Source organism: Procambarus clarkii, chromosome 16 (assembly GCF_040958095.1).
Source record: "Procambarus clarkii isolate CNS0578487 chromosome 16, FALCON_Pclarkii_2.0, whole genome shotgun sequence".
NCBI lineage: Eukaryota > Metazoa > Arthropoda > Malacostraca > Decapoda > Cambaridae > Procambarus > Procambarus clarkii.
In genome coordinates this window covers 31,225,502-31,240,422 of record NC_091165.1, presented here as the reverse complement: position 1 = coordinate 31,240,422, position 14,921 = coordinate 31,225,502, and the positions used below count along the sequence as shown (strand labels likewise).

The following is a 14,921-nucleotide window of genomic DNA, read 5'->3' as shown; positions in this document are numbered from 1 at the left end:
TATTTATGCTACGATGCTGAAACTTGGACCAGATGAAACACTTTTCATATACAACTTGTCAAAAAAGTTTGATTGAAATCGAACGAGTTTTCATTTATTGCATTTTTGGGGCAAATCGGAACCTAATGCCCCCTTAACCCTTAACATGCTCGGGGTCTAATATCCTGCTATCCACACAGGCGCATGTCATTTTGAAAAAAAAAAAATTTTTTTTTTTTTGCTAATCTGTTAAGTTCTGTTCACTGATCACGGGAAAAATAAAAAAAAATTCTATTGTACTTACTTTTGTTGCAATAGAGCCGAGAAGCTCGGTGATGACGTCACAATCTGCATGTTCGCTCATGCAGTACACGCCCGGGAGATGTTGCGCGCGGTCCTCAAACAGCCAGAGTTGCCACAAATATATTTTCGCGCTATTTATTTACAATGTCTAAGCGCATTTTATCTAATTTTTTTTCACTAATTGTGTTTCAAATACTGTTTGAACATATTTTGTATCAATAATTGTTGCATATTTGAGTATACACAGGCGCACACAAATGTTTTCAATTACGGCAATATAATATGTCATTACAGTCTATTATATTGTATGTTCTGCTTATATTTGTATATATTTACACTCACGCACACGCTATCTGCTTATATGTATACATATTTACACACTCGCACACGCTATACACACTTTGAAGCACACTTAGAAGATTTCTAGACTGTGGTAGTCATTGAAGCAGTCGACAGCACATAATGGGATACCACACGTTTCACACCATGTTTGCACAAGCTTCCGTTTCTTGTCTCTACGTGTCGTTGTTTTACACACCAAGCAATCACGTTGGGCTATTGCACGCTTCACACCAGGTGGCAAATACTTAAGTTTGTGTGCTAGGAAGCCTTCAGTGTGAGCGAGGCGTGGAGTACCAGCATGCTGCAACAGTGGGTTTATGATGGGCCGCTGAATACCTGGGACATCTTTTGCAAACTTTCCTAATAACTGTATTGCAGCATCAAATACAAAGTCACGGAAAGTGGGCTTACGTCCAGTTCTCACAAGGTACATGTTGAAACAGTTCAGCATGCTCATGTCCACAAGATGGAAGAACACTTTTTTCGCCCACCTACATGTCTTCCGCACACACTCTGCAGTGCCAATCATCATGTCTGATTTATCAATCAACCGCATGTTGATATTATAGTCTAAAACACAGTCTGGCTTATATAGTGGTGCGTTTGTTTTATGGCTCACTTTCCCACTGTTCACCATTGTTCCATCATGAATTGTTGTCAACAAGTTCACCTCTCTTTTGTCTTTCCACCAAACTGACAGAATGTTATCACTTTTCCTTCTCTGACACTCACCAACTGCAATGCCGTTGTCAAACACAGGCATTTCCCTTCGTTGTGGCTTTACTGTACCAACCAATCCGGTTCTATTTTCTAGCAAGAACCGAGCTAGCAAGGGACTTGTATAGTAATTATCTGTGTATAAAATGTGTCCCTTGTTCATCCACGGAGCCATGATGGTCTTCACTACACTCCCTGAGAATCCATGTTCGTCGTTACCGGGAATGTCTACATCACTAGCCGAGTACAGAATCATGTGTAACACGTATCCTGTCTCACAATCACAAAGAACAAAAAATTTCAGGCCAAATCGGTTTCGTTTTGAGGGAATGTACTGTTTGAATGGAACACGTCCCTTGTAAAGTATGAGAGATTCATCAACCACCAGCTTCTGTGCTGGTACGTAAAAATCTCTGAATTTTCCAATAACATCGTTCATGTAGTGCCTCACTCGCCACAGTCTATCATCAGGTGTTCGGTCCTGAACACTTCCAAAATGTAGACACCTGAGGAGTATCTGAAACCTGTCTCGTGACATATATTTCCCGAATAAAGGTGTTGGTATTGTCTTGTCCTTGCTCCAATAGTCATTTATTGCATGTTTGTGACAGTGCTTCATCAACAAACAGTGCCAAAAACACATACATTTCCGCAACTGTGGTATTTTTCCAACGCTGCAGTCGTGAAAATTCTGTGATTTCCCTCTCAATCAGGTAAGCAGCATGCAGGTTCGTTTGGTGTACAATGTATTCCATGAGTGGTTCATCATAGAATGCTGTAAAATATTCCATCTCAGCCATGTCCTCACCTTGATTAGGGAAAAGGTTTGTAATCCCTACATCTTTATCGTCAAAGTGAGGAATATTAGGAATAAAATCGTCACCATCACTCCACTCAAGTACACCAGGCGTCCTGCGAGATGCAGAGGAAAGACGGCGAGGAAGCGATGCATACCGGCGACCAGAAGCTGAATACCGTCTGCGAGAAGCACGGCGGCTACGTGCACGTGAGGTGGGTGCACGTGAACACGAGGGTCTTGGTCCCTCATGTGGTGCCATGCGGTGGCGCTTGGCCGGGCGAGATGCTGCTGACGCGACAATTTCTCGCCCAGTTACACCACTGGTACCAGCCACAGGCTTAATAAAACTTTGATCTGAGTCACTAAACCCAGAAAAGGAGTCACCTCCCTCTGACTCGTCACCCTCAAACAGAAAATATCCACAGGAACTGTGAGGTCGTGGTAGAATTGGGGTAGAAAATGGGCGAGGAGGCATGGGAGAGCGTATAGGCCTCGCCATGGCATGGCGGTCATTCTCACTTTCACTGCTGCTGCTACTATCACCCGACAACTGTGTATAATCCTCATCGTTGTCTGAATCGTCAAACACACTTTCTTCACCTTCAGAGAATAATTCGTGGGCTATTTGCTCTGGGGTGAGGGACTGAGTGGTGCGTGCCCGTGAGGCGTTTGACCGTGCGCTCGCCATGGTGACTCTCGCTAAACTGAGGCCTCCCATGCCATCGAATCGTGAGCTGGATTTTTTTTCAAAATGGCCGCTGTTTACTAGAGCCCCTGGGCAGCGTATGGGACCCCCAGCTACACCGCGGGCCATTCAAATCGTGCGCGGTACCCATACACTTCATATGAAGTGAAGCGCAGTTGACTGGTAAAACGATTTACACTTCATATGAAGTGATGCGCACTTTAAGGGTTAAAGGCATTTCTGAAGTTAGAAAGCGTGGCATAGGCTCCTCGCACAATATTCTTTATGTGGTCCTCAGGTGATAGTTTTCTATCTAGAACCACCACTAGATCTCTTTCTTTATCAGAATTCTTTAAAGATTTCTCACATAATATATAGGTTGTGTGGGGTCTATGTTCTCCTATTCCACATTCCATAACATGGCATTTATTAACATTAAATTCCATTTGCCAAGTGGTGCTCCATATACTTATTTTTAAAAGGTGTAGCCACCTTTTATTGACTGTACTCACCATACCAGCTTAGTGGTTCGCTATGGTGAACACAAATGTAGATACTTATATATAACGTGTGTATAGAGTGTGATAACAGCAATAGGAGTAGGTTGGGAGCCGCCATTTTGGTGAGGGAGGTGGCGTCGTCTGCACGATTTATTATGTTGTTTACTGGTGACCACTATGGTCTTTGGGCACCATACCAGTTTACTTGTACAAGTATGGTGAATAAAACACGTAGATACTAATATATAACGTGTGTGTATATAGCGTAATAACTCCACAAACAGTATTGTTGGAGGAGAAATATTAGTACGTCTGGCCTTGAGGGCGGCCACCACCAGCTGACTGTGTGAGTAACTATGTCTTTGTGCCTTTACTCACCATACAAGCTTAGATGTACAGTTATGGTGAACAAAACATGTAAATACTTATATATAACGTCTGTATATAAAGGCAAAAACAGTATGGTGGGAGGAGAATGGTGGCAAGTCAGGTGAGGTGAGGTGAGGGAGGGAGTGGCAGCCAGTGGCGGGCTGCCACTGGCTGCCATTGCCACTGCCACTCAGCATACCAACTTAGTGGTTCGTTATGGCGAACACGAATGTAGGTACTTATGTATAGCGTCTGTATATAGTGAATAAAAGCAAAAACAGTATTGTGAGAGGAGAATGTAGGTGAGTCAGGTGACTTGAGGGAGGGAGGAAGTAGCAGCCAGTGGCGGGCTGCCACTGGCTGCCACTGGCACTGCCACTCAGCATGCCAACTTAGTGGTTCGTTATGGTGAACACGAATGTAGATACTTATATATAACGTCTGTATATAGTGAATAAAAGCAAAATCAGTATGGTGGGAGGAGAATGTAGGCAAGTGAGGTGTTGAGGGAGTGAGTGGCAGCGAGTGGCTGTCTGGTGTGTGGCGGTCACTCCTCGTTACTTTTTGACTCATAATAGCAACTTAGTGGTTCATTATGGTGAACAAAACATGCAGATACTTATATATAACCTGTGTATATAGTGTAATAACCGACAAAGTATTTGTTCACTGTTTGATGAACATAATTGAATCAACAATATGCACACCATATTTTTGAGTACAGCAATGATTCACTCATTTTATTATATAAATATATCACACTACACACTATTGAATAATATTACAGCAAAAAAACTACGAAAAATCAGAGACATTAAAATAACCTTTTTGACATTTGTTCTGTTTTTCAAAATTTTTCATTTTTTTGTTATTTTTTTTTTATTTAAGAAACATGGAGCAGCCTACCTGTCGAACACCGAATGAACCTTTTTAACATTTGTTCTGTTTTTTAAAAATTTTAATTGTTTTTAATTTCTTTTTTTTCTTTTTATTTAATTAACATGGAGCAGCCTACCTGCTGATCACCGAACTAACCTTTTTGACATTTGTTCTGTTTTTCAAAATTTTTCCCTTTTTTTGTTAATTTTTGTTTTATTTTTTTATTTAAAAAACATGGAGCAGCCTACCTGCTGAACACCAAACGAACCTTTTTTACCAGACTTCTGTGCCCTATTTTGTGGCCAAAATATGCCACCTACGATTTTTTTATTATTTTTCCTGTGATTAGGAAACACAAAGAACACTTTTATAAGACAAACAAAAAATTCTATTTTTTATTTCTGGGTGTGTTGCAGGCTATAACTGCCAGAGCAGCCCAGGTGTTAAGTTAACTAATAAAATTAAGATTATTAATAGGTACTTTGTATCAAAATTTGAGAATACTATAATAATTACAATATATATATTGATAGGAATGATTACATTGGTGAAGTTGCATACCTTAAATATCAAAACTGGGGGAGTAGGTAACACAAAATACAGTGAGTTTTTGAAGCACAAGATAGGAAACAATGAGTATGAAATTAGCTACGTTTTGGTTTTACTTTTGAATAAATTAAAAGTAGAGTTAGCTGTCTTACAAAAGCTAATGTTGGACAATTTATTTAATTCATTAGGGACAGAGTACGTCCTTTTATTTGTATGGAGTGTTTGCACAGATTCAGTCTGTCTCTGGGAATATGGAAGATATATTTATTTCTGGTGTGGTGCTCATGGGTTCTATTACTTAAAAGGAAGGGTTTCAGATCAGGGTTAACATTAAGGAACAAGGTTTTATACATGTAACTAGCACAAGAGAATGTGTGGAGTGAGTGTTTAATTAGCATGTTTAGGGATTTGAAGAAAGGAGCTGTGTGTTGTCTGAAGACACATTTTGTTATAGTTCTGATAGCCAATTTTGGCTGGGTGATGATGGGCTTGAGGTAATTTGTAGTGATTGAACCCCACGCACAGATACCGTAGGGATATGTATGATAGGGATAGATAAGTGAGTAATACAGTGGCACCTCGACTGATTGATTGCCCCTACTTATGATAATTTCGAGTTACGATGTAAATTTCATCGAAAAATGCGACTCGACATCCGATGGTGTCATCGACTTCCGATATTTGTTGGTACGAGTTCGGGTCGACCGAGCGCGTGATTCCCGGTCATGCGGCCTACCTGCCTCAATTTACTACAGCTGCCCGCTTAGTGACGCTCGCGCCTATAAGAAATTCTGCTTTTGTGGTGATTTTTTGCATTTTGAACATTAAAGTAATTATTATATATCACGCCATGAGTCCCAGGAAAGCCAGTGGTAAGGCTCAACATATGAAAACCCATGTAAGGATGACCATAGAGCAGAAACAAGAGTACAGAATGTCTCTTCCTCAACAATTAAGAAAATGTGTGCAGCATGGGAAGAATTGCAAACCTTTGCTGAAATGACTCGCCCAAATCAAGCTGCAGTAGGCCGTTGCCTTAACCTATTCAATGACACTGTGATGCATCATTACAGACAAATGTTAAAACGAAGGGAAAAACAAATGTCTCTTGACAAATTTGTAGTGAGACAAACAAGCACTGAACCACAACCAGGTCCTAGTGGTATTCAGGCAAAACGTAGGAGAGAGAGAGAGTACCCCAGAGAAAACATCACTCCCTGATGTGATAATAGAAGGGGACTCTCCTTCCAAACAGTAACAACTCCCCCCCCCCCCTCATCACCATCTTCCATACGCCATCAAGAGCCTCCGTAAAGGTAAGAGAAACTTTGGTACTGTATTGTAGTTAGAAAAAACATTGTATTCAGTATAAAATGTATTTGTATGTTAATATTTTGGAGGGTGGGGAACGGATTAATTCAAATCCCTTTATTTCTTATGGGAAAAATCGCTTCGACTTACGATCCGTCTCTGGGAACAGATTAGCATCGTAAGTCGAGACCCCATTGTATAGTGAAACTAGAGCAGTGGGGAAAATATATCTGATTTTAGATAATATACTGACAGTTTTTGGGGATTTTTTTTGACAATGTGTTGTATGTGGGTGCTAAAGTTTAGTCTCTTGTCTATGTACAGGCCTAGAAACTTTCCATAATTTTTAATGCTAATGTTAATATTGTCTATCTGAAGTTGAATTTGGTTTGATGATTTGCTTCAAAATAAAATGTAGTAGCTCTTTTCAAGGTTTAGTGTGAGTTTGTTTGTTGTATGACATCCATGAGTGGACTTCTTTAATTCATTATTTACAATATTATTTATTGTGGAGGGGGGGGGGGGGGGGTTGGAGTCTGAGTAGATGAAGGTAGGATCGTCAGTAAATAGTATATGTTTAGGAATGTTAGATATATTTAGCAAGTCATTGATGTACATATTTACGAAACAGGAGAGGTCCTAAGATGCATTATGGAGACACGATATAGTGAAGTATTATGGTGACATGTTAGTGTGACGCATTATTGTGACACATTATGGTGATGCATTATGGTGACATGTTATAGTGACACATTATGGTAACACAATAAATTGATGCATTATGGTGACACATTATAGTGACACGTTATAGTGGTGCATTCTGGTGACATGTTATAGTGATGCATTATGGTGACACATTATAGTGGTGCATTATGGTGACATGTTAAAATGAAGCTTTATGGTGACACATTATAGTGACCCATTATCGTGACACGTTATAGTGATGTAATATGGTAACACATTACAGTGACGCATTATAGTGATGCATTATGGTGACATGTGACACATTATGGTGACATGTGACACATTATGGTGACATGTGACACATTATGGTAACACATTATAGTGATGCATTATGATAAAGTGTTATAGTGACACATTATAGTAACACATTAAACTGATGCATTATGGTGACATGTTATGGCGACACATCATGGTAACACATTATAGTGACACATTATGGTGACACATTATAATGATGCATTATGGTAACACGTTATAGTGAAGCATTATGATGACACATTATAGTGACCCATTATGGTGACACATTATAGTGACATGTTATAGTGGTGCATTATGGTGACATGTTATAGTGATGAATTATGGTAACACTTTATAGTGATACATTATGGTAACACATTATAGTGATGCATTGTTATTGCGACACATTATAGTGACACATTATGGTGTCATGTTATAGTGACACATTATAGTGATACATTATGGTAACATGTTATAGTGGTGCATTATGTTGACGTGTTAAAGTGATGCATTATGGTAACACAGTATAGTGACACATTATAGTGACAGATTATAGTGATACATTATGGTGACACATTATAGTGATGTATTATGGTAACACATTATAGTGATACATTATAGTGACACATTATGGTGTTATGTTATAGTGACGCATTATAGTGATGCATTATGGTGACATGTTATTGTGGTGCAATATGTTGACGTGTTATAGTGATGCATTATGGTGATGCATTATGGTGACACATTATAGTGACACATTATGGTAACACATTATAGTGACGCATTATAGTGACGCATTATAGTGACGCATTATGGTGATACATTATAGTGACCTATTACTATTGCGACACATTATAGTGACGTATTATGGTGCCATGTTATAGTGACACATTATAGTGATACATTATGGTGACATGTAATAGTGGTGCATTATGTTGACATGTTATAGTGATGCATTATGGTAACACATTATAGTGATACATTATGGTGACATATTATAGTGATGCATTATGGTGACACATTATAGTGATGCATTATAGTGATACATTATAGTGATGCATTATGGTGACATATTATTGTAGTGCATTATAGTGACGCATTATGGTAACACGTTATAGTGGTACATTATGATGACATGTTATAGTGACTCATTATGGTGATACGTTATAGTGTCACATTATGGTGACATATTATAGTGATGCATTATGGTAACACATTATAGTGGCACATTATGTTAACATGTTATTGTGACAGATTATGGCGACACATTATAGTGATGCATTATGATGACATGTTATAAAGACACATTATGGTGACACATTATACTGGTGCATTATGGTGACACATTATAGTGTAGCATTATGGTGACACATTATAGTGGTGCATTATAGTGACACATTATAGTGGTGCATTATTGGGACATGTTATAGTAATGCATTATGATGACACGTTATAATGACACATTATAATGACATAATATGGTGACACATTATAGTGGTACATTATGGTAACACATTATAGTGTGCATTATGGTGACACATTATAGTGGTGCATTATGGTGACAAATTATGGTAACATGTTATAGTGATGCATTTTGGTGATGTGTTATAATGGTGCATTATAATGACACATTATAGTAAAACATTATAGTGACTCATTATGGTGACACTATACATCCAACATCCCCACATGCAAACAATCTACTCTAATATGTTCTTATGATATATTTTATGAATAACACAAGTTTTGTTAATGTTATTATGAAGGTGACGACTGGATAAGATTAGAGAATTTTGTAGGTTTGTTTTAAGGGTTGTGATAGAGAAAGTATCCACAAAATATGTCTTTCAAGTACCTGAATAATTTATATGATTTCAGGGTGGAAATGAGTGCAATATGAGGCTCCTGAACTCTTCTCTTAATATGATATAATATATGCAGTTTGTTGAGTGAGAAAGGTGGGCCGGGCCGGGAAGTGGAGAGGCGCAGTGTTGTGGTGCTCGCTTCCAAGCCCTCACTCACCATCACTCTCTGTGGTGCTTGCTTCCCCACCCTCGCTCACTTCCACTTATTGTGGTGCTCACTTCCCCACCCTCTCTCACCAGCACTCTCTGTGGTGCTTGCTTCCCCACCCTCACTCACCTCTATTCTCTGTGGTCCTCGAATTTGCCCTCCCTCCTCTATATTTTTTATTTTTTTTATTTATATATAAAAAAAGGTACATTGGATTTACGATAGAAGATAGCACTGATGTTTTTATATTCTTTACATGTACAAGTAACAATGTGTCAATGTAAATATGCAAATTACATTCATACCAAGCTAATAACATGCAGTGTTTTGGACAGAATAACAGACTTTTTATGTAACATTAGGCCTAATTAAGTTATAATATCCAGTGTTATAATAATAATTCAATGTGACAGGATACAGGCAGCCAGTGTACATACATGTTAGCATACATGTTAGTCTTGTATCTTATAGACTTTAGACTGTTGTTTATATCGAGGTCCCCCAAAGTCATATTACTGATCATGCCCAGGATGTAACCCCTACAACAAGCTGACTAACTCCTGAGTACCTACTTACTGCTAGGTGAACAAGTGCATTAGGTGATAGGAAATGCCATTTCAGTCCCACCTGGGATTTGAACCCTGAATTCTTGATTGTGAGTTGAGAACAAACATGACTGTACTAATGGAACCTTTCCTGTTCGTGACAGGAAGTCTGTACACACATAATTATGTGTACTTTATGTATACATATTATTATTATGTGTAGTTTATATGTATTATGTGTACTTTATGTAACATGTATAATTTAGGCTAGTATCAATGTCCACCATCAAGGTCAAACTACAAACCCTCCCCAGGATGCAACCCCACAACTGTTGCCCAACTCCCAGAGACCTATTAACCACTATGTGAACAGAGGCATCGAGAAATCCCCAGATGTACAAACCTCCCAGTGACCTAGCACTTCGACTGAAAAACAACTTAAACCACATACTCCCACTACACATCCCCCAACCACTTCTGGATAATCAACATGCTGTACTACTCGCACATCAAGGAAGATTGATGTAATCACATCCCAGACGTAAAGATCCAGTATATGACATCCTAACCTAACCCATAACTATATACACACTAACCCCACATTACTTAACATAATCTAACATAACCTACTCTAACCTCTCTGAATTGCGACAAACTCCCAAACATGCTTCAACTCTCAAAATCAGTCTCTTGACTAAACCACACACTTCTTATAGAATAGCAGCACTTCACTATCACCAGCAAAACAACCCCACGCCTTTCCCGTCCTGTGACAAATTCCGCTCATGTTTATTTGTCATCACCCTCGCACAAATAGACGACCTCAATAACTTTCAAACTCTGCCAACTTATAACGTTGATGCGCCACTGTGAGTGATACATCTTTCAACATCACCACTCGTGCAGTCATCAGGAAGATAAGCCTTCATGCAAACTGTACGTATCGTATCGCAAAGATGATACAAACATTAACAAACCACCTCTAGAGATAGGGAGTTAAGCTTTAGGCTGCACAATGAAACTGCTATAAGCAATTTTATAACTGCTGCTGCTAATGTCAACTGGGAGTCTGAGTTAGGTAACATAGGGAACATCAACCTAGCAGTGCAATCTTTTCTTCAAAAAACTCTCAGCCTTTATAACACCCACTGTCCTATGCTAACAAAACAAGTCACAACCAAAAGGCTAAACAATCCTTGGCTTACAAAGGGAATACTTAAATCCATTAATAAAAAAAACATGACCTTCAGAAGAAGTATAGGTTAGGAACCGTCTCCAAAGAATTCTCAAAGAATTACTCTTTATTGCTATCTAAAATAATTAGACGAGCCAAAACTAAATACTACGAAGATAAATTTACCCAAATAAAGAGCAACATTAAAAAACTTGGAGCACATTTTCACAAATATTGGGATCAAAGATTTTAAATAACAAACCAACACTCCTGTCCAATAACGATGGTCAGCTTTCAACCTCTGATTCTGCTATTGAGTTCAATAGGTTCTTCTCTTCCATTGGGTCATCCCTTGCAAATGACATTCCATCTTCCAGTACTGATGTTAAAGACTATCTTATAGGTAACTATCCACAGTCTCTGTACCTAAAGCCTACAAATTCCACTGATGTTAATGAGATAATCCTTTCCCTTAAAACCAAGTCAAGTGCTGAGGAGATACTAATTTTAATTTACAAAAAAGCCTCCAGATCTTTAGCCCCCTGCTATTGCATTGCTCTTCAACAAGTCACTTGAACTCCAAACCTTTCCAGATATTCTAAAAAAAAAGCGAGAGTAACCCCTGTCCACAAATGTGGTGATCTCACAGATGTTAACAACTACAGACCTATATCAATCCTGCCTAACTTGTCAAAAATATTTGAAAAACTTAATTTAAACTAAATTAAATTAAAAACTAAACTAAAAAACTAATAAACAAGCAGCTTTACTCTTATCTTGCCAAACACAATATACTTAGCTCTTGTCAATATGGCTTCAAACCCAAAAAAAGCACTAACGATGCACTTATTAGTATGATTAACTTGATTCATGCAGCTCTTGATAAAAATGAGTTCCCTGTTGGGTTATTTGTGGACCTGCGTAAGGTTTTTGACACTGTCAACCACCAAAACCTTCTTAAATTACATCATTATGGAGTCAGAGGACACTCCCTGCAATACCTCAAATCTTACCTTACTGACAGGCTCCAGTATGTTTCTCTAAATAATACAATTTCTCCCACCCTACCCATCAACATCGGTGTTCCTCAGAGCAGCATAATTGGCTCTCTCCTCTTTCTCATCTACATTAATGACCTTCCAAATGCCTCCCAACACCTCAAACCAATTCTATTTACTGACGACACAACTTTCATTTACTCCAGTCCTGACCCCCTTGCTCTAAATGCCACAGTGAATACTGAGCTAAATAAAGTCCATCTTTGGCTAACTGCCAACAAACTCACCCTTAACATTGACAATACTTTCTATATTCTGTTTGGCAATAAATCCTCTAATCCAATAAATCTCAGGATAAACAATACCCAAATTTGTAACAAAATAGATGGCAAATTCCTTGGCATTCTCATTGACCACAAACTGAATTTCCAGGGACACATACTAACTATATCAAAAAAAGTTTAAAAAATTGTTGACATTCTTTCTAAGATCAGATATTATGTACCACGCCCTGCCCTGGTGACACTCTATTACTCCCTCATCTATCCATATCTCAACTATGGTATTTGTTCATGGGGTTCTACTACCCAAAATCATTTACATCCTCTAATTACTCAACACAAAGCTGCTATTAGGTCAATATCCAACTCTGGCCCCAGACATCACTCGGTACCCCTACTCAAATCTCTGAATATGTTAGATATTAAGTCACTGCACATTCTCTCTTGTGTATTATACATATATAAAACGCTGAACTGTAAAGCCAATCCTGACCTCAAAAGCTTCACTGAAGGTTGTAGCAGAACCCATGAGCACCACACCAGAACTACAAATACAGTTTTCATATTCCAAAAGTACGACTTAATCAAACTAGAAATGCTCTACAAATCAAGGGACCCAGAATGTGGTATGACCTTCCCAATCATGTTAAAAGACTGTACCTCTCTCAACCAGTTTAAGATAAAAACTAAGCAGTACCTAATAAATTCCCTGTTACCTACCTTACCCCTATATTGTCAACCCATGTCTGTTTTTTAAACAAGGTTGTTTGTCAACCTAATTGTATTTGTGCTGCTTTTTTCTGCCATGTTCCCCCCTTTTTTATTTTTATTTTTAATTGTTCTCAACACATGTTATACTCTAATCTCAATTAGTATTAAGTTTTAGTCTTTAATGTTTTTCCTGCCTGAAACGCTTTGCATAATAGTGGCTTTAGGCATCGTATGTACTAGCTCTATCTATAAATCTATCAATTTTTGTAAAACCTCTCGTATGTATGTACTTTACCTGAATAAACTTGGGGGGGTAGAAATAACCTAAAGATGTACTTTTTTGTTCTTGTCTCAATAAACTTACTTGAACTTTGAACCCGAATAAACATTTATTTATTTATTTATTATTTATTTATGATGAAGGAAATGTGCCGAACCATTTGTGTCCCAACTGAGGACCGAACACTGGATCCCCTATTGCGATTCAAGAACAATCCCAACTGCACTACAGGGCCCTTATGTTCACTATTGTTGTCTAATTGTCAAAAGTGAAATAGAAATATAGCGACTCGTCATATACCTGGCTGTTTACTCTTCAATTCCCGAGATGTAGCTTCGTAACAATGGTCAGCAGGGTTTTGTTGATGTAGAGGGTTAGGGGCAACTAAAGCACAATTCATGCAGTTGTGATAATTCGAACGCTTGGCAATCTCTCCGAACAATCGTTTTCTTTGGTTCAAAGCTCGCACAGTACAAATACAAATACAAATATTTATTCAGATAAAGTACATACATACAAGGTAAGATACAAAATGTTGATGGATTTATAGATAGAGCTAGTACATACAATGCCTAAAGCCACTATTACGCAAAGCGTTTCGGGCAGGAAAAACATTAAGACTAAAACTTATATAATAATAATAATAATAATAATAATAATTTTTTTAGGAACAGTACATACATAGTTGCAGCGTTACAGTACAAACATTCTGTTAGATTTAAAGATAGAGGTAGTACATACAATACCTAAAGCCACTAGTACGCATAGCGTTTCGGGCAAGGAGAGGTGGTGAAAAAACACTTAGACTAAAACTTAATAGTAATTGAGCTTAAAGTGCACTGATGGTTCACTACACCGCACCACGAGTGCAGCTGGAAGTGCAGTTGTTCTGACAATGGGCGATGGCTTGTACTTTGAGTAGGGAATCCGTATAAACAACTGGGCCTCTACCCTTCAGACCGAACTATTTGCCTTGATCCTTGCACTGAAATATGTACAAGTCTCCAAACTTGATACATTAATTGTAAGTGACTCCTTATCATCCTTAAATGCTCTCAACTCTTTAAGACATAACTGTAACATGCTCGTGTCCGAAGCTAGACACAAATACAACAAAATTATTAAGGATGGTAACAGAGTCCATTTCATGTGATCTCCATCTCATGTTGGTCTCCGAATGCATGATAGAGCTGATAAGTCAACAAGATCTTGTAGATCTGAGGCAAAGTGAAATTGACACCAGTAATTCCATCTATCATCATACTATCATGCAAGAGGAGCCACACATCTATGGATCATCCAATAAAATCAGCAGACTTCTAGATGTTACTACTGCTCGGCTTAGACTCGGTTACAAGTATCTCTGGGAATTCTCATTATCTGCCGATGTAGACCTGACCAAATGTAAACTGTGTCAACAAAATTATTCGCACACCCTCCGTCACTATGTGATGGAGTGCGAAAAGATACGTGAATTTAGAGACAATTCTATAACCAATGTTCCA

The 14,921-nt window shown here is 38.4% G+C and overlaps 1 protein-coding gene across 1 annotated transcript in view; it reads right to left on the bottom strand.

Annotated features, from left to right (window-relative positions):
• The window catches only part of DNAlig4 (DNA ligase 4), a 594,766-nt gene extending 580,942 nt beyond the window's left edge, over nt 1–13,824 (bottom strand). The window contains exon 1 of the mRNA XM_045745582.2: nt 13,717–13,824. Within this exon, the coding sequence (XP_045601538.2) occupies nt 13,717–13,816 (100 nt within the window). The 5' untranslated portion in view covers nt 13,817–13,824. The remainder of the gene's footprint in view (nt 1–13,716) is intronic.
• Between the last annotated feature and the right edge of the window lie 1,097 nt (nt 13,825–14,921).